This window comes from Corvus hawaiiensis, chromosome Z, assembly GCF_020740725.1.
Source record: "Corvus hawaiiensis isolate bCorHaw1 chromosome Z, bCorHaw1.pri.cur, whole genome shotgun sequence".
Lineage (NCBI taxonomy): Eukaryota > Metazoa > Chordata > Aves > Passeriformes > Corvidae > Corvus > Corvus hawaiiensis.
In genome coordinates this window covers 17,800,237-17,819,256 of record NC_063255.1, presented here as the reverse complement: position 1 = coordinate 17,819,256, position 19,020 = coordinate 17,800,237, and the positions used below count along the sequence as shown (strand labels likewise).

The 19,020-nt window shown below is 41.2% G+C and overlaps 1 protein-coding gene across 16 annotated transcripts in view; it reads left to right on the top strand.

Moving 5' to 3' along the window:
- CELF4 (CUGBP Elav-like family member 4) overlaps positions 1–19,020 on the top strand; it is a 701,592-nt gene that overhangs the window by 393,882 nt on the left and 288,690 nt on the right. For all 16 annotated transcript variants that reach the window (XR_007200839.1, XR_007200838.1, XM_048290994.1 and 13 more), the window contains exon 3: positions 1,761–1,809. Coding sequence is in view for 14 of the 16 variants with exons in the window: in XM_048290994.1 (XP_048146951.1) it covers positions 1,761–1,809 (49 nt within the window). In the remaining 2 variants the exon portion in view is untranslated. The remainder of the gene's footprint in view (positions 1–1,760; positions 1,810–19,020) is intronic.

Genomic DNA, 19,020 nt, shown 5'->3' with positions numbered 1-19,020 from the left:
TTTGGAGTTATATGACATAAGTTACTCTCCTCACCTGTGTGATGTCAGATCTTTGAATGTGTGTAACAGCTAGCTGCTCTCATGTGGGAGCCCTGTGGCAGGATGTCTGTCCTGCTGCTGCTTCATATACGGTTCTGCCCTGCTAATATCTTGTAGAATTTGAGGACCAGGTCTTTGCAGTGGCAGAAGCAAGGGCTGATACAAGGTTTACCTAGGTTCTTTGTTGGTTTTAGCACTTCAGGTGTCTGGATTTTTTTGGATGATACAGGCATAGAGGAGAACAGAAATAGCATCTGTAGCCATTGATCCTTCTCTTCCAGAGTGTAAGTCTAACTGCAGTCAGTTTATGGATAAATACATTTTCCTCTAGAGACAACAATACAGCATGATCTGCTAGGCTCTTCATCATCTTAACCTTCTTGTCAGCCAGCTTGATAACTTGTTATTACTAAATATGTGTGCAGAGCAATTAGAATAAATCTAAGTTATTATGAACCACTTTCAAAAAAAAACAAAAAAAGGGGGGAGAAATTAGGAAAAAAAAGAAAAATAAAACTAATGGCCTTACTGCCCAACTGAGATTAGCTACAAATAAGGGATGGATAGTATTCCCTGAAGGCATCCTGTGACATTCATCAGCCAATTTGTGGTCTGACTTTATTGCAAAGACATATGTTGGGAGATTCCTATTGCCTCCTGACCTCCTGCTCCTTGTGATGCTTGTTTGAACTTGTACTTTCTTTGTTGGTTGACAAATCAAAAAGATATTTTCATTCTGCTCAGAGGTGGTCACACATAGAAAGATATTTTGAGTAGTCCATCTGCACAGTGTATTGATTTCTTTATGTGACAAGGAGTATGAGGCAGGGAAGTGCTTTCAGATCAAGTCCTTGGTTCTGATCAAATCTGCCTCTCTGGCTATTGACAGGAGGGGAATATCCTCATCCCTGTTCTTCAGACACCCACATCACGTTAGGCACTGCCAGTGAAGAATATTGTGAGCATCTGTTGCCCTCTCTCCTGGGAGTGAGCAGCTCTGGGGACAGTGATGGTCCCCAATGATTTTGTTGAGTGAGGGAGGGATAATTCGAATAACAGAATACCAATTCACAGCACAGCAGCAAGGTTTTTATCCTTACTTATATTGTGAGAAAGGAAAAAGATATCTGAAAAAGGAACAGAAGGAACATCCAGTCCTCTACTCCCAGGAAATTCTCAGTATCCAATACTCCTGCAGCATGTGGACAAATTAGATCCAAATCCCTCTCCCAAGTTTGAAATGGAGGCTGCTATGTTACACATGGCTATCCTACTGAGCTAGCAGTAGAAGTGGAATTAGCTTTTCTACCTCCTTTTCATCATGCCAATCTCAAGAAATTTTTACAATTTAATTTTCAGCAATCCTGATGTTCTGACAAAGCATTTTTGCTCTCATGCACCAGTGTTTCCGAAGGAAACTATTAGAAATTTTAGAAGTTATGTTTAAAATTTCATGACCTGTGTGACATGAGTCAGATCCCTCTCCCAATGTGATTCAACAAAGCCACTGTCAGGTAAGAGGAGTGACACTGATTTATTTACCTCAGACCAAGCAGCAGCCTGCACTCCATGGTTAGTTCTTTGTTTACTAATTGCTTTTTTCCCCCCTTGTGGAGTAAAATCTGGTGCTAATTATGACACGCAGTAAAGAAGCAAAGCAAACCTCTGTATATGAATGTCTGACTCCCCCATTAATTACTTGTCTTTGTTCTTCCTTACAGATGAACAGACCGATCCAGGTGAAGCCAGCGGACAGCGAAAGCCGAGGAGGTAGTTGACTGCATTGCTTTCAGCCACAGTGCTAAATATAATTGTTGTCTCTTGCTTCTCTCAGGCAATGTGCTGATCAATTAGTAACGTAATCACTGCCAAAGAAATTCCCTCCGCAGCAAAGATTTTCTTTATTAAATCTCCTTTACTTCGTCTCACTTTCCTCATATTCAATTATTATTTGATTTTAAAAGGCAGGCAGGTGCCAGCGATTGCCTGAGAAACAAATAACTGCCTCGTTAAGAAGTGAAGCATCAGGCACTGACTTAACAAAGTTTAACAGCAGTGGACAGCAATGGGGGTTTTTTCAGACCTATGTCAGGCTGAGCTGTAGAGGTGTTTAATTTGGTTAGGATAAAGCAAATATTTTATGGTTTCTCTAACCAAGTTGTTTCTGCTTGCACTGAAGCAACTCTGCTTTTGGAAAAAGCAAATTCTGAGCTGGCAGTTTTCTGCACCTGTATCAGCTTATCTGGATAAACCTGTTGGGGAAACTGAAGACTTCTCTCAGACCTGGGGAGATATTCAGGATTTGCACAGGTGTAGCTGAAATCAGGAGCTGGTCTTTTGCTTTTCCATTCCACACAGTGGATTTGGAAGGCTTTGTTAAGTGATTGTTCAATAAATCACCAGTGATGAGGTGTTTCCTGTAAAAGGTTTTTTACCTGAACTGATGTGGTGATACTTCACCGTACTCTTCTAATAGGAGCCTGTTTGTCAGATCAAACACACAGCTCACTGAGAGAGTGTGAGATGGTCTGTTATGCTGGATAAATTACCATCCTGCTATTTTTTTTCTTGTATCTGTGCATTTATATATATACACACTCATATATATAATGACATGTTCTCTTCCTCTCTATCCCTATCTCTCTGGGAAAAGAATAGAGAGTTTTTTCCTCATCTTTTCAGTAAAAACCTCTAGTACTTATGTATCAGATAAATGTGGGAGTAGATTTTGTCATTTAGTAATGATGTGGCTCTTAGATGTCTGAAAACTCTTCAATTTCCAACATAAATATAAACTCTTCATTTGTATTGGCATTAGTGGAAATCTCCAGCACCAACTACTTAAAAGGAGAAAAATGCCTCACAGACAAAAGGCACCATGTTCTCCTTTCACTTGAAAGCTGTGGGTTTCAGGGACTATGGCTGCATCAGTATGAGGCTGAAACTCTCCAGTGACTCAAGTCATTGGAAGACTTTGTACGTAGCTTGTAGTTAAAGAGTTGGTGTTATGGGGCGCTGAAACCACAGGTTGAGAGAGGCTCTGTAAGGAATGGCTGTGGTACCCTGTAACTGCAGAACAGGAGAGCTGAGTGCTGGAAAAACACCAGAAATCTCAGGGATAAATATTGCACTTTCAGAGCCTCGAAAAAGAAAATTTGGGGGAATTTGGTTAATACTGGGCAGAAATTTTCTGATGGGATCTGGCAAATTCTGCTATCAAGGGCCAGGGCACACTCCTGACTTGCAACAAAAGCATGTCACATCCTACAGTATTGTCCGGTGTTTTTTAACAGAACCAGGTCAATTTCCTCCCCTTTCCCTCCCTGTCTGATGATCTGGCTCCGTGTCTGAGTAGGATTGGGTAAGCCATGGGCAGTTGTCAATGCCGATCTCCTAGGGGAAAACAGAAAGGCTCAGCTGCCTGGGCAAATGAGGGGACATTATGCACATTCCAGTGGAGTTCGTGCCGACAGCGAGAGTGAAGGGAGGGCCTTTTGTCTATTTAATTAGACATACCAAAAAATAATAATTAGGCTGGCCAATTTGCTTAGTGCGCCTACAGGGTATGTAGCTCCCAATCATTCTTTTTTTTTTTTTCAATGCAAATCAGTAATAGAGAACACATGCCTGGCTTTCTGGGAAGGATTTTCAAACTCCTTTGCTAGGAGCAGCTGCTTTCAGGAGCGGTGGTTTGAACTGCAAAGGGCTCCAGTGGCAGTTTGATTCCATATTATCCGTCACACCAGTGGCCCCCTCCCCATTGTATTTTAGCTAATTATCTCCCCATCTCGCACAAACCTCATCTTTTCCCATCCAGTCTGCTCCCATATTTCTTCTGTCAGTGCTGATCATAATGCAGAGGCCAAGCGGGTGCGCTCATCCTTGGTGTGAAAGACACGTTGTCCTAATTCCCCACTGACGAGCTGCTTCTGGGCTGGTGATGTTTCAGGACGGCATGACTCAAGGGCAACCATGGGAGAAAAGAACAATTGGCACCCAAGGGAGGCATTGTATGAAAAGTTACGTTCTTCAAGAGCCCACCAGCTAGAGCAGGCACAACAAACAGAATGCTAAAAAGGAGGCCATGTACCTGAGGAGGACATCTAAAGACTTCATTAGGGCTGCAAAATAAAGGTCAACTTCAACAACAAAGAAACTTAAGTTGTAGCTTATTATACCCTGTCCATATACTGGGATGGGACATGGGGGAGGAGGAGGGCTTGGAAGATGAGGCAGCTCTTCCACACAGCACAAGTCTTTGGCCCACCAAAGTCCACACTCTGAATACACATCCTGGATCATGGGGAATTCTGGTGCTAGGCCACAGTGTTAATGAAAAAATGCAGGGCTCTCTGAAACTGCAGTTTGCAAGGAGGTTGTGACTGAAAAAGATGAGCAGTATTCTTGAGGAGGGGAGACTGTGTTTTCTTTAGGGACAAATACTTGCATTTTGCTAAAACGTGAATCTTTGAATCTTCCAGCAGCTTCTTCCACAACTGAAAGGTGATGAGAGTCACAAATTTATTCTCCCCCTCAACCAGATTCAGCTCAGCTTTTCCAGTTGTTCTGGACTGGATTTTTTTGGTCTTTAACCCTCCCTGTGTCCTAATTCTCAGTTGAACTGAAAGTGGGTGTTAGCATTTAGTGTGCATGAACAAGAATTTAGACCATCTAAGTTTGGGAAAGTGTTCAATATATTGTTTGGCACAAATTACACTCAACCCATCAAAATGGATATGCTGAGTGCCCCTTATTAGTTTTGCTGGGTTTATTATTTTGTTTGTTAATCTCCATATTGGACTAGGTGCAAGACAAAGCATGAAAACCTTTTCAGCAAAAACTGGCATTATTTACATTTGCCTAATCTCATGGGAAATAGAAATGAATGTGTCCTCGACATATTTCTCTAGGGAAATAGTCTAAATTAATCGAAAAATTTTGCATTTTACATTCCTGCCTGTTTGTTGCATGTATGCGTATAGTCAAGGTACAAAATGTTCTATAGGAGTACTCCTTCTACAAAATGCTTCATGAAGCTTCAAATACCTGATCAGAAGGTCAGAGTCCTTTGAGATTTTATAGAGACTTTAACACTAATGGGATAGAATATGATAGAAAGGGAACAAGTCAGTGTTTGGTTCTGAAAAACCAGAGTAAGTCCAGCTCTATAAAGAATTTCTTAAAAACTCTTAAACTGGTTTTGTTTTGGCCAGATTTTACCTTGACTATATGGAAATTACTTTGCCAGAGATTAGTTAGTCCAATATAGTTTTAGGGAGGTAAGTTATAACTCCACATCAAAATTTTGAACATAAAAAATCCCAATTAAACTGTTAGAATTTGCTATTATTTTCATCTTGGTGGAGGTGATTTTCCTTGGTTCCTGGTCTGATATTAAGCTCTAAAAATATCCTATAGATATCCATCACTTAAAGTTTCTCGAACTTGGAGGAAGATTTCAAATCTGTTTTGTGGTTTGGGGCAAAAGTTTGGAGCCATTTCTTATTTCATCCACAATATCTCCAGCTCTCACTAGGCAACTCTCACTGCAGCTGGCAGGGTTAACCTATGATAAACGCAGCCCCGAGGTCCCACTGCATTGTACAGGCAGTAATATTTTTTAAAAGGAAAGGACTCTCCTGCTGCTCCAGTTGCAGTCCGTTAGTGATGCTTAGATGCTCCACTACTCCCACATTCCTCTCAAAGGACAGGGGAAGGTCCGTGAAGGAACACATGCAAAGATGTACACGGTGTGCTACCCCAGCTCAGTGTAAATGTCACTACCAAAAAGTGTTTCACAGTGGTTTTGGGGTCCTCCAGCATTTTATGGAAGAGAAACAGAAGGCTCCCAGACTAAAGAAAGGAAAAGTAGAAGGTGGTTTAGAGTTGAAAGGGTGCAGTGTCCTGAAGAGAGGGTGCAAAGAGGTTTACAGGAGAGGCTGTGGTGCATTGTATTGCAGTGTTTTCTGCAAGCAAGAAATCTGCTAAAGTTTCTGTCTATGCTTTCAAGCACATTATCTTTTTGTGCCTGTCTGAGGGCGGCATGTGCTGTGCCATTTTCTGCTTTTTTGGCAGATGGAAGGCTTGGACTTCATATTTCAACTAACTTACAGCATTTTTCTGCCTGTTACTTGATGTGCAGAGTCTGAAACTATCTGTTTGGTCATGGTTTATTCCAGATTCAGAGCAAAATGTTCAAGAACTGAATTACAGTTAATAGCAAAACAGTGTGCCTTGCTCATGCACAATGATCTGCTTCTTTTTATACCCTTCCATTGGCTTAGTAATGATGATAGGGTCAGAATGGCCTCTCCACATATTCTAAGCCCCATTTTCATTTGGGACAAAAGCCTGGGTCTGATTCTTACTTAATCCAGGTAATTTCTAACTTGCTAACTCTCTGCTGCAGATGGCAGGGTAATCTGTCCAAGGTCCCAGTAACTATTTGTTATTTAGTTGTTTTCCACTTAACTGATCGGAATTACACAGGTTGTGCAGATGGCCAAAACCTCTCAGGAAGCTTTCCATCCAGGTACAAGCCAGATCTAGGTCTATTTAGGTGCTGCAGGCAAGCAAGACTTGTTATCTTCATCTAAGTTTGGCTTCACACTAGTATAACAATGCCACATGGAATGATTTCCTTCCTCCTTGGAGCCCTTTGTAAAGGGTAGGTTAGTTGCTCAGACCTTTAGACCAGAGAAGTTTGAAGAAATTTAAGGATAAGAAAGAAGAGGGCAATCTTGACAGAGCTCAGCGTCTTCTCTTCTGCCCTGCTGAAGGTTTGACTGTGCCTGTGTGCAAGAAGTCCTGAAGTCTGGGGCTATGCATGTGTCAGAGTTGTACCTTTGCAGCTCTCATCTCTTCCTTATTTCTGACCTGCATCTGTTGCCTGTAACGTCAAGCCCTTTGGAAGACACTTTACTAGCTGTTTCCAATCTCTTGCCTTAAAAGACTTCCCACCCAAGAGGTTGGAGAGCAGGCTGAGGGAATGTCCTCTTCCAAGGTGGTAATCCATACAACCTGCCTTTATGTGGCCTGCCACAGCTTTTTCTTCAACTCCTCATGGTTTTTTTCTTTTATGTTCTACACATCCATTCAGCAGGAGTAAGCAGGTGGCTCTGCCCAGATATTTAGGGAAGAGATAACATCCTCCCTTCTCAGAGCTGAGGGAAAGATCTCAATGAACACATTTCCATTAACTCTTTCAACCTCACAATGAGTGCAGTATGGCCCACATTGATCTTTTACAGCTCAGGTAGAGAACGGCACAGACAAGGACTTGCAAAGGTCACACCACACACGAATCCCAGTCTTTGCTGAAAATGTTTCACTGGAGATGCAGACTACTAGTTGTACAGCAACATTTCCAAACTGCATGAAATCTGGACTCAAGAAAAATAATTTTCCACACCCAGGGTATCACTTTCCCCTTTCTTTCCCTCAGTGTTCACAACAGTGTTAAGAGCATCTCTCTGCCCTCTTGTCAACTCTTGTCAACTCTTGAAGTTTGAAAGGAGATTTCCAGCTCCATGCCAAATCCTCTTCCTAAGTCTCATACATCTCCTCTTCCAGAGATTTGTCCCAAACCTGATCAGCTGGTTTTGACTTTTCTTTCAGGAGGCATTTAAAAAAAAATACTCCCACATCCAAATCTAAATATTTTTTCTCTATTAATTATATATCAAATATTACCCACTGGTGCTGAATTGCAGTATATCTGTGTGGAGGGTAAAGAGAAGAAATGACTGGTTAAAAATAAACTAATACTCTGTTAAAAAGTCTATCAGGAGTGGAGATGAGCTCATGAATCAACAGGGGAAAAAAAGAAAAGGAAAAAGCAAGAACTTAGGCAAAGATCTTAATATTAAAGTGGGAGGCATCTTGCTTGCCTCTGAGGCTGGGGAAGTGTCAGGACCAGCAACAAACCTTGGTATCATTGTCAGATGTTCCTGAGGAATGGCTGTAGGAGATGCTGCAGTACTGGGAGAGATGTCAATGCCTTGAAGCCTGTTTGCCTGTCTTGTCAAGGGTTGGGGAAAGAGCAGGGCCCAGGACCACGAGAGTCACTTAAGATATTTCACAATCTTGAGCACCAGTCTGGGAACCTGTCCATTGGATTTTATTTCAGGTCTGAACATCTCTTCAAATTTGTAATGTTTTTCCTTCAGCCCTAAGATAAACCTGATCTAGAAACAGCATTTTAGTAGTCAGGGAAATCTTGTCTTTCTAGCTGTAGCTGGTTGTAGGACTGATTACAATCAATGGGAATTCAAAATCTCTTGGTTTATTGTGGACTTTCAGCACTATGTGACCCTCCTGACAGCTGACACTCTGTTGTCCTCTGTTGTCAGAAAGCTGTATTTTCAAGCAGAGAGAATGTACCAGCATGCAAATGGATCAGTTAAATCAAAGTGGCCCTGGATGACCCCATTCATGCTCTCCACTCTCTGGTAAAACTTAATTCTGGGTGAGAAAAAGGGCTTCAGCAGATCTTCATGTGTAGTGTTTTATATTTGATGACTCTGCTGAAGGCTGATGTGCTCCATTCCATAGTCAAATGCTGAAAGAATATAAGGGACATCAAACTTTTGTTCACATCTGCCCTTCCCATGGTGATTGAAATCGATGGAAGTGTGCCCATCAATAGAAACTGGAAAAGATCCACAGGACATTGTGTTCTAGCACATGTCCTAAGGACAACCTTTTAAAATCAAGTATTAGGAGAATAAAAGGGAAAAAAAAAAACAAAAACCAAAAGCCACATTGCACATTTTTCATAAAGCATCTGTAACCTAACAATGTACTGACAAGGAGGAGAGAGAGGCTGGGGAGCTTATCTCCTCGAGGTTTTGATATTGGTTCTGTTTCTTGCTACCTTTGATCAATTATGTAGCTTTGATTGCATTCTCCTTCACACCCTTCCTTTATTGTCTGCTTAGGCTGTGATATGCTTTTTTTTGCTTATTTCTTGTAGATAGCTCCTTTGGCATTCATGCACAGGCTGTCAGTGTCAAAGGGTTGAGGCACCAATGAAAGCCTGTAGCTGTACACAGGAGGAAGTGTACAGGGCCAAAAATCAGCTGCAGTGGGTGATGGAGGGTCCTCATACTGCAGAGTGATATTTGGAGCTTTCTTCCATTACAGGGAAAAAATGGGAAAAGCAGTGGGAGGAGAAGAGTGGAGGAAATAAAAAATATAATCCTATAAAAAATCCTACCTTTGTAAATGCAGTTCAGCCTCCTAGGTGAACGTGGGGACACATAACAATCCCAGTATCTTTTTCTTAATGTAAAGGTTGCTTGTCAATGGGGTTTTATACGGCATTAATAATACATTTATATATACGCTCCACAATTAATTGCAAAGCATTTATGGCACTGAACAGTTAGAATGCATTATGATAATCACTCCTCGTGCATTGACTTTATTGTAAAGGTTTTGCTGATCACTGTAATTGGCTTGTTATTACACAGGAATATAATAACACCTCTCTGTATAGTAGTTTATAGCACATCAATAGCAAATGCATTCCCTTTATTGGAAGCAACGTGCATTTTATTAGAATACAGCTGAATAAGTGCAATCTGTGTAGACAAATGAAGTTTCTAATGACCTGTCTCACAAAAGAGTCGAAATAACAAGTCATTTATTATGTATTTTTTTCCACTGATGAATTTCTAGTTACGGTTACACAGACATTTCTTTAAAATAAGTAAGGCCTGTTTTGCTGTTCTTTAGAAGAAACATTTGGGGGAAAATAAATGTATGGGCCATTTTTCTGCCCATGTTGAATAAAGTGAGGGTGACTGATGCTCATACCTTAGAGATTTCATTTGCTTGTTGAAATTTTCCAAGCTTCTTCCTTGAGTATTTGGTCTGACATTCACAAAGAATCAAAATGTTTTTACACTGAGTCCAAATCCAGCTCTTGGAGAAGTGCTGTTCTAACAACCCCTATGCAGTCACCAACACGTTAGATATGAGGGGTTTGTGTTGTCCTAACTCCTGTCATATGGGTTCTTTTCCGTTATTTTAAAGAGGCGTGTTTTAGAGTTAGCAACAAAAAATCTAAGAAGGTACCCAGAGCTTTTTTCCTGCCTGCCACCATTACCCTAGGTCTGAATTTCAGATCTTTCTGGGAACTTAGAGTGGCATGAATCTGGCATAGACATGTAATTAATGTGCATTTGTTTATCCAAATATCCCCAAGTGTGATCAATGTCAGTCAAGTACCTAAACACTTCTGAAATCCTGAATCTGGGTAAACAAGATTGTTGTTTTCAGACCTGGTATGGTTATACTGCTGTCCATGGTATAAACTGAATCCAGTGCTCAGCACATAAAGATGGTGAGTGGTGGCTTTTTGGATTAAATCAGTTGATTGGAGGGTGGTGCTAAGAATGCCAAGGTTGTGGGTTTTATCCCCATATAGGCCATCCACTTAAGAGTTAGACTTTTAGGTCCCTTCCAACTCAGAACATTCTGTTATTCTGATATGTGATATGTGCCTGCTTCTTCTCAACTGTCACTTGTTTATTGTAGACTTGCAAATACCCTTGACTCTAGAGTAATTTAGGGTCTTTCTGGAAAGCAGGAGCTAGGAAATGTCTGCACCATGGGCAGTACCCTCAGCTGTTGGCACACAGACTGGCTCAACCCAGTTTTGATGCAGACTGAACCCTCTTTGAGTGCGAGTTTCAGTGAGGAGGGTTTTGTCTCTTGCCTGCTGAGATCCCAGATTAGAGTATCACAGCTTGCAAGAAGTTTCAAGACTCCGGAAATACTGTAGGTCAAGAAAACTTTTCTTCGTGACATACACAGCATTTTCCAATTGCTATATATATTTTGCAGTATGTACATGAAATCAGCTTGGGAGGCAGAAAATCACTCTATGTAAATAATTTAGCTCTCTGAGTAAACTGTATTTAATGCTTTTACCCAGAATCTGGACCTCTTAGGAGCCTGAGATTTAGGGACAGAAGAAATTTTAAATAGGGATACTACGCCACTGTTCTTAGAATGTTATTTCAGGCAGAATTCACTTTTTCTACCTTTGTCACAAAAGTATTAAGCATATAGTCTAAGTCATCTAGTCTCCTCCTATGGACAGTGGAGAGAGAGTGGTGCTTCCAAACTATGATTCATCCTGTCCTAAGACAGGTGGGATAAATGGTACTTCCAAGTTTCCCTTCTCTCTCTCTTTACTGAATCAGGAACGAACCCATGGCAATTAACTTAGATTTAGATATCTCACTTTTAGACACCTAAAGAGAGGTAAGATGAATCACAACTTTCACCTTTTCAGGCTACAGTTTTCTATCTGTATCATATGAAGGATGATACTTGATTTTTCTGAAACCCTAGGCAAGATCTATGAATAAAAATTGCTATATAAAAACTATGGATTGTAGAAGTTGGGGGTTTGTCCTAAAAATAAAAGTTATCTTTCTCCATTAAAGTGTTTCCTTCACAATATCAGGGGAATAGTAGGAGGGGTTGCATCCCTAGCAGCCTGAGCAATAGAGGTAATCTGATCAGTTTTAATTCCTCTTTAAAGTCAATTTCCATTTTCATTTATGTATTTTGGTTTGCTACCACTCACATTCTCAGGACAGAAAGGGAACCAAAAAAACTCCCAAAAACTTAAAATTAAAAGTAGTGTGTAGCATCAGTGTCTTTAAAATGTCTTTTCATAATTAAAAAAATATTTTTATCTTTAAAACCAGCTTGCTTTGGAATCTGTGATAGAAAATGAATATGGCCCCTTGTAATATCATTTGTAGAGAGGTAATTTTCAAGGCAGCACTGCACTGAAACATTTTCCCCCAGGGAGGATAAACAGTTGGCTTCAATTAGTGAGGGACTGTTTCCTTTCTTTTCAATTTTAAGGACAGTCTTGCAGCCTGATCCTGCACAGAGGAAGAGAAAGCTCTACACAGGGCAATAGACTGCAGCTTGGAAGACTGAGGCTTAAATTCTTGCCTTGCCACAGATATTCTCCTCGACCTTCAGGAGGTTACTTAGGATCAGGCTATTATTTTCACTCCATTTCTATCTGGTGACTATTATTACCTTTGACTGTCTGAATATACACGTAAAATTGGCCGAACATCTTGCTCTGACTCCAGCTTCCTTCTATAAAATAATATTGGTGCTGCAAGGATACATGCATTAAAGATTATTAGGTGCTCAGGTTCTCTAATCATTAGTTCCACAGAAATAACTTGGTTAGATAAATAGAGGTGTTCAAAAGTGTCAAATGTGTTTCACTGCTCAAATCTCACATAAAGTCAATGGGCCTTGGGTGTCTAAATATTCCCTTTGAAAATCTCCCCAAATAATGATGTTCTTCCAAATAGTTGGAGCCAGCTTTGTGGGGCTGATTCCTTACATTTTTACAGTGGAATCAGCTTGATCTTTTTCCCATAGGAGAAGCTGCCTACGAATGCTTGTGGAAAGTGAGGAGGACACATTCTGTGCCAGGGGAGGTTTGTTTCATAAAACAAGCTGCCCAATGGACAGGACTGGAAGAGTGTTAAAAATAAGGGAAAAGTAACTTAAATATCTTAGGACTGGCCTTAGGGAATGTAGCATCAAACCTGGAATGAAGGAACCTGGAATGATAGTAAAATACTTCCTGCCCATGAACTGCCATTTGAATGGTAATTAATTCCCAAAAATCTTTATTTTATCCATCTCTGGAGTCACTGATGAATGGCCAGACCCATTGATTATAAACCACAAAATACTAACACTTCCAAGCAGACAGCCAATTAACGTGAAATTATATTGCCACAATGTAAGGTACATTGGATGTGTTGCTTTCTTGTTGGGGTTTTTTTTTTCCCAAAATGACTATGACTATTATTATTGTTATGAATAGCTAATGAAAAAGAGATGTGGAAGAATGGCACAGAATCACAGGCAAGGGGGAATGAAGATTGTGTGTGTTTATTGACTTTAGAGATTGGGCTAAACCAACACAGTCTCTCCTCTCCCTAGATCAGAAATCTAATTATTTATTATCTTTCTTGCAGCAGTGCCTGGAAGAGCAGCCAGGAACCATCACACCAGGTTCACTGTACAACACAAAACAGACAGAGGTCATCTTTTCCTTGAAAGATTAGTCTCTAAAGATGACCAGAGGCAGTGTCTGGATACAGAGCCGTCATATAGTGTCTTCCCAGGTGTGAAAAAAACATTGTGTTGGGTTGCACAGCTGGGTGTGAAGGTCAGAGGCTGTAGAGAGTCTGCCCGGGGCAAGAAAGCAGTAGGATGGCCTTCAAGCAAGGCTTGTTTGGGTGACACACCTTCTGATGCAAACAAGGGGCATCCTGAATGACATACACAAGAGTTTAAGCCAGTATCATGGCCTCTTTCTTGACAAGAACCATTCTCCTACACTCCCACACCTCAGGGTTGGTGAATATGATCACACCTAAGGCCAAACAGCTGCCTTTGGTGTACAAGTCAGCTAGGAATAAAAAACTGAGATTTAGCAGATATCTGAGAGACATAACAAGGAGCCTGTTATGTCACCATGCCACTCCCTACAGAGGACACAGGTCTGTGGGTATCATGGTAGGAACAAGGGAGCAAGGATATAGATGTCCCTAAATACCAACTGTATCTTTAGAGAGAGCCCTTCAAAGGGACCAAGGCCACTTAAAACAAAACGGAGGTCAAAAATAATGTCTCACAACAGAAATTCAAATCCAGTGTCTGCAATGAACTGAATTTACCCCTGTCTCTCCTTGATCTCAGTGTGTGATCCCACACTCTTCCCTGCTATTACAGGCAATGGGATTTTTATTAGAGCCTCTAATGTTCCCTTTTTGAAGTTTGGACTTTGAGAGGAAAGGCCAAAACACTGGAGCAGTAGCCATTCTTCTGGTGTTTCTGTCTAGATAAAAGGGAAATGAACAGGGTTTAGATCTAGATGGAATCATTACATCTCATTTAACCTCTTGCATAAACTGACCGTAAAATTTCACCCAGATGGTCTGTGCTGAGACTTCTGGCTTGTATTCGACTGAAGAATAAAGAAATTTAGCCAGAGAATTACTCTTTTGAGCCTTCAGTACAACTTTCATATCAAACAGGTTGGAATTGCAGAGATGAACCTTCTAAAAAGCTTTTAATAGTTTTTCAAATCAGTTCAATTAGTAAGGATACATTTTGGTGATCAATTACATGTAACAAGTAGAGACACTAGAATATATTTTTCCATCAAATACCTAAATACATATGCCTTCCCCAGTTTCCCCCACAAAAAAACAAGGGGTAATCTTTTCCTGGGGTAAAATTTTCCAGATTTTTCTAAAGAGACCCTTGAAAAGACACAACAGGGTAATTCTCCTAAAACTGAATGAGTGGAAATATTCATGTCTATGGACAATGGAGTTCATTCAGAATAATAAAAGGGAAGTCTCCTGGAAAGCAGATATTCCCATGCAGAGGAAGCAATCTGCATTACTCCTCCTACGTGGTCCCAGTGCTGTCATTTCCTTCTTGCCACATTTCCATACAAACACGAATGTTTCTCCTTCTTCAGTTTCTATCTTTCTAGTCTGACCATGTGCCAAAGAGCTGAGATATGTCCAGTGCTTTTCAGAAAGTTATGCTGCCCCCAACTCAACGGAAATATCTCATCTGCCTTAGCCAGTGACCACGCAAATTGTTGTTACTGGATGTCCACAGACATCATGGAGTGACAGAATTTCCATGGGCAACTAATCAGGAGAGAGAAACCCTCCATTTTGCAGACACTAGTAACATGATGACCTTTAACAACATCGCAAGCTTTCACTCGCTCTTTAAAGTATTATATCCGTCCTTAGGGAGAAAAACTTGTAGCTAAGGATTGAAATCAGAAGTGGATCATAATGCTGGCTGTGCTATTCAATTGCCCTGCTGTATTTAGGATCCATTTATTTCTGGCTAGTTTGTTTTGTTGGGTTTTTTTAATTCTGTCTCGAATCTAAAAAAAGAAGTGACCAGGCTGGCAGTGACATGTGATTAATAGATTGCACCTTTAGAAAAAGTTAGCAGAAGGAGATTAGCATTGCAGCCTATTATTTATTAATTAAATGCAGACACCCTATTTATACCAATGCTGATGACATTAGTTCACGTCCATGCTCTGGGACTGCATTATCCATCCGGTCTCCCAGCATAGTAATGATTGTTATTAAGCTGGTAGATGTTGCTGGGCTCCTTCTGTCACTCGCTTCTGTTATCAGCAGGAAAGGACAGCCAAGAAGTTAAAGATTCAACCTGAACATTTTGTTCAACTGCCTGCTCTGTCTCTAACAGCCTGAGTTACCTTGGCCATATCTCTGGGCTCCTTTGGGACGTCACTGCTTGCTTTTTACATCTGTACCTCCCTGTAGCTCAGTGTGCAGCGAAGATTAAGCATGCAAGGCAGTATGCTGTGTGAGACCTTTCCCTTTGCCTACAGGAGAAAGAATTACATTAGTGGGCATATAGGTACCTGCTGCTGCTGTTTCAGTCAGCAGAATGGGAAAGAGTTATCACAAGTATTGTTATTTAGCAGTGCCAGGGTAGAATACTATACGTGACACGATTCTTGTTTGATAAACTTGTCCTCCTGCCTACAAAATGTTCAAAGGAAAGTTCTGAAGCCAATCCAGCCCTAAGGTTTCCATTACTCCTAGCAGCTGTTTTCAAGATCCTGCTACTAAATGCAGGAAAAACAACAAATGGTTGCAGGACTCTTCCTGATCCCACCTCAGGGGGATGCCGTGGGCTGCTCTGTCACACATTAGGCATGGGACAAGCAGATTGCTACAAAACTGTCCTCTCCTGCACCTTTAAAAAGAGAAAGTCGTGGTGGTGCAGGACACACTTCTGCTGGTTTTATATCAGGAAGTAGCTCTTGACCACCTCATAAACAAATGCGTGGCCTTTGGTTGGACCCATTTTGGTTGCATGAACCAGCAGAGCCAAAAGATCATATATGTTTTGCCTTCAGAGTAAAGATGGGAATCCAGGGAACCCTCACATTCACCAGTTGGTACCCTTGAAAAATTGCAATTTGGGTATCCATAATCTAAATGATCAGTTACTCCTGCAGAAGCATGTCATAAATGCTTAGATTTGGTAGAGTTTCTTGACAAGCTGTGATGCACACTCTCTCTTGTGACTGTTTCTGGCTCTTTTTCCACACATTAAAGGACAAGTTAGATGTATGAACTAGTCTCCCAACAGTGTTTTCTACATGTAAGCAACTGCTTTCTCTGTCAGCAGGACATTCTGCAACCAAGGCAAGCAGTCTGGTCACGAATGGAGGTAAAGTTTTGTCTCTACTCTGGGAAAATTCCTAAGTCTACAGAGGTACAAAGACAAGTTTTGAAACCAGGATGTACTCATGAAACTATTTAGGATTTGGTTCAAAACCCACTCAGAATCAGACTTCTGGAGTCTGACTAGGCTTTGAACCAACACCACTATGGAAGTGTTCCTCTAGAACAGTCTGAGGACCTGAGCCTTAGGTATCCTCTCACCATCATTTTGGTGTTTGCTTATTTGAATTTTCAACAGCTACCATGTTCCCTCACTGAAAGCTGAGCACTGTAACAGCCAATAATTAAAAGCGAATCTTGAAGAGACTTTCAGCATTATCTACACCATGATACAATCTGAACACATGCAAAAGACATTAAAAGATGAATGAAGAGAGTGAATGGGCTGATTTATCCTGGACTGTTTCTCACAGTGTGAAGTCTGCCTTTCACAGCCTGATGAAGTGCAGAGACAGTTAGTGGATTTGCTACCAGGAAGGGCACACATTCATTTCCCTTCCTGCAAATGTATTTAGAGCTGAAATTGAGCATAGGAAAAGTTAGAGCCAAAAAAGCAACCACTGAAAATGCAAACTATAGTTTATTTTGGCAAATTGGTGTTAAAAAGAATAAGTTGAGGGTAGTGGAAACTGGCATAGAAATTTTGCAGAAGGGTTTCTCCCTCTGTGTGCATGCTTCCAACTGGTTGGATTATTTCTTCTTTTCTTTTTTTCTGTCCTGCATTTCCTGTAGCTTCCCACAGTTAGACATTGCTTCCTATGGACATTTCTTAAATACTATACCAGTTGTGAACACACCCACTGCTAACCTTAGACCAAAAGAGAGTTGGATGCAAAGTGAAATTGCAGTTCCTTCCCACCCCCATTGCTGTAGCAGTAGCATAAAGCAACTCATCTTTATCCAGAGAGTGAAGAAGGGCAGAAAGATGGATTTAAAATGGATGCTGCTCTTCTGGATGATGCAGATAATATTAGCACTTCTGCATCTCTGTCAGTGACTCTCAAAGCCTCCTTCAGATGTAATCAGCTTCTTCACCTTGCTCAGTGTATGAATAAGGAAACTGAGGAACTGTGACTAATGTGGTTGGGAACAGCACATCACTACACAGCTTGGAGCTGAACTCATGTCTTCTAAATCCTGTTCAGTGCCCTACTTATATCTGGTCTTCTTCATTCATTTTGTCCTCCTTCTTTGCCTCAGTTTGCATGAGTCTTCTGCTTCTTGTAAATGTGCTGGAAAGTGAATCAGAGGGCATAGCAGTGCATAAGGGCAGGGAGTTTGCAGGGGAGTTCCCTGTGGGCCCAGCTTGTCAGCAACATAGCACCTACCCGTGTGCATCTTCCTGTGGATGGGGAGCACCTTGCTGCTGGCATTGCAGGAAAAAAAAAGAAAAGGTGGTGCTATAATGCTGGGGAGGATGTAGCCCCATTCCTGACCTCCCTGCATCCTCTGTGCTGTAGGAATTAATCATCACTCTCCTGTCAGTTATATTATCTCCTGCGTGCAGCCGTGCAAACATGCAGCATAACATGTACAAATATCTGGTCACAAAAGGCTCAGCAACAGCTCTGACCAAATAAAATCCCCCAAACAGAGAGTGAGTTTAGATATTGTCCTTTTAAATCTCCTTTGAAGGTTTGAATTTTTTCCCCCCTTTTATGTAAATCTGTTCTACCTACACCACCCAAATGCCAGGAAGTCTTAGAACAGTAAATACCCCTGCAGCACAAACAAAAATCGTGCTTCAGAGAAATTTTTCAGCTTCTCAAAGCCACAATCTTGCCCTTTAAAATGAAGGACATGCTTCTGAAAAGCTCTCCTTCTTTTCCAGACCTTTGTTTTCCACACGTTTGCAGCTGTACCACCTTTGCCAGTGATGGTATCATAGCTTCTCAAGTTCAGCAAGGACACTCAGCCCAGGGAGATATTAAAGTGATGTCTTAAAATTTCAGAAAGTGTTTTGCCATTGAGTTGATATTAAAGCAATATCTTCAGAAGGCAATATGAAGCAATTTGCTGTAAGTTATCCAGTCTATTGGCGAGGACCAATAAAATCCCTGCTCCTTCTTGCCAAAGGAAGTCAGACTTGTACAGTCAAGCTGTTTGTATGTGCATGTCTGGGTCCATCTATCAGTCAATCTGTCAAGGGTTCCTTCTCTGAGCTTTGAACCCACTGGGTAATTTAACCTATCGTTGATGGGGTGGAAGAGGTCCCAAAGCTACTGTGTTCCTATAAATTTCATGAAAATAGGCAGCCAAGCAGAGCAGAGGGTTCTCATTAGTGTTCATAAGCCCATCTTTTATTAGACATCAATGAACTCATGGGGGTAGGGACACTGGAAGAAGGTTTACACATTTGGCTGCCCATGAAGCAACTTGTTTCAGTGTGTGAGCTCTGATACCCTGTCAAGAGGCCTCCTGTAGTAACAGCTTCTTGGTTTTAACAGGATGTCAGACAGATTTCTTAGCTCCTTTCTGCTGATTTCAACAATGCTTCACACAGCAGAAAAGTCAGCCTGCTGGTTGCATTTCCCTTCTCTCCTCAGCCAAAGCCACTGGGGAGAGTTTCTGCACAATGTTTAACAAGTAGCACAACATCAGAGGTGGCTGCTTTTCAGTGAGGAGCACCTGAAGGAAACACGAAAAACAGCACAGT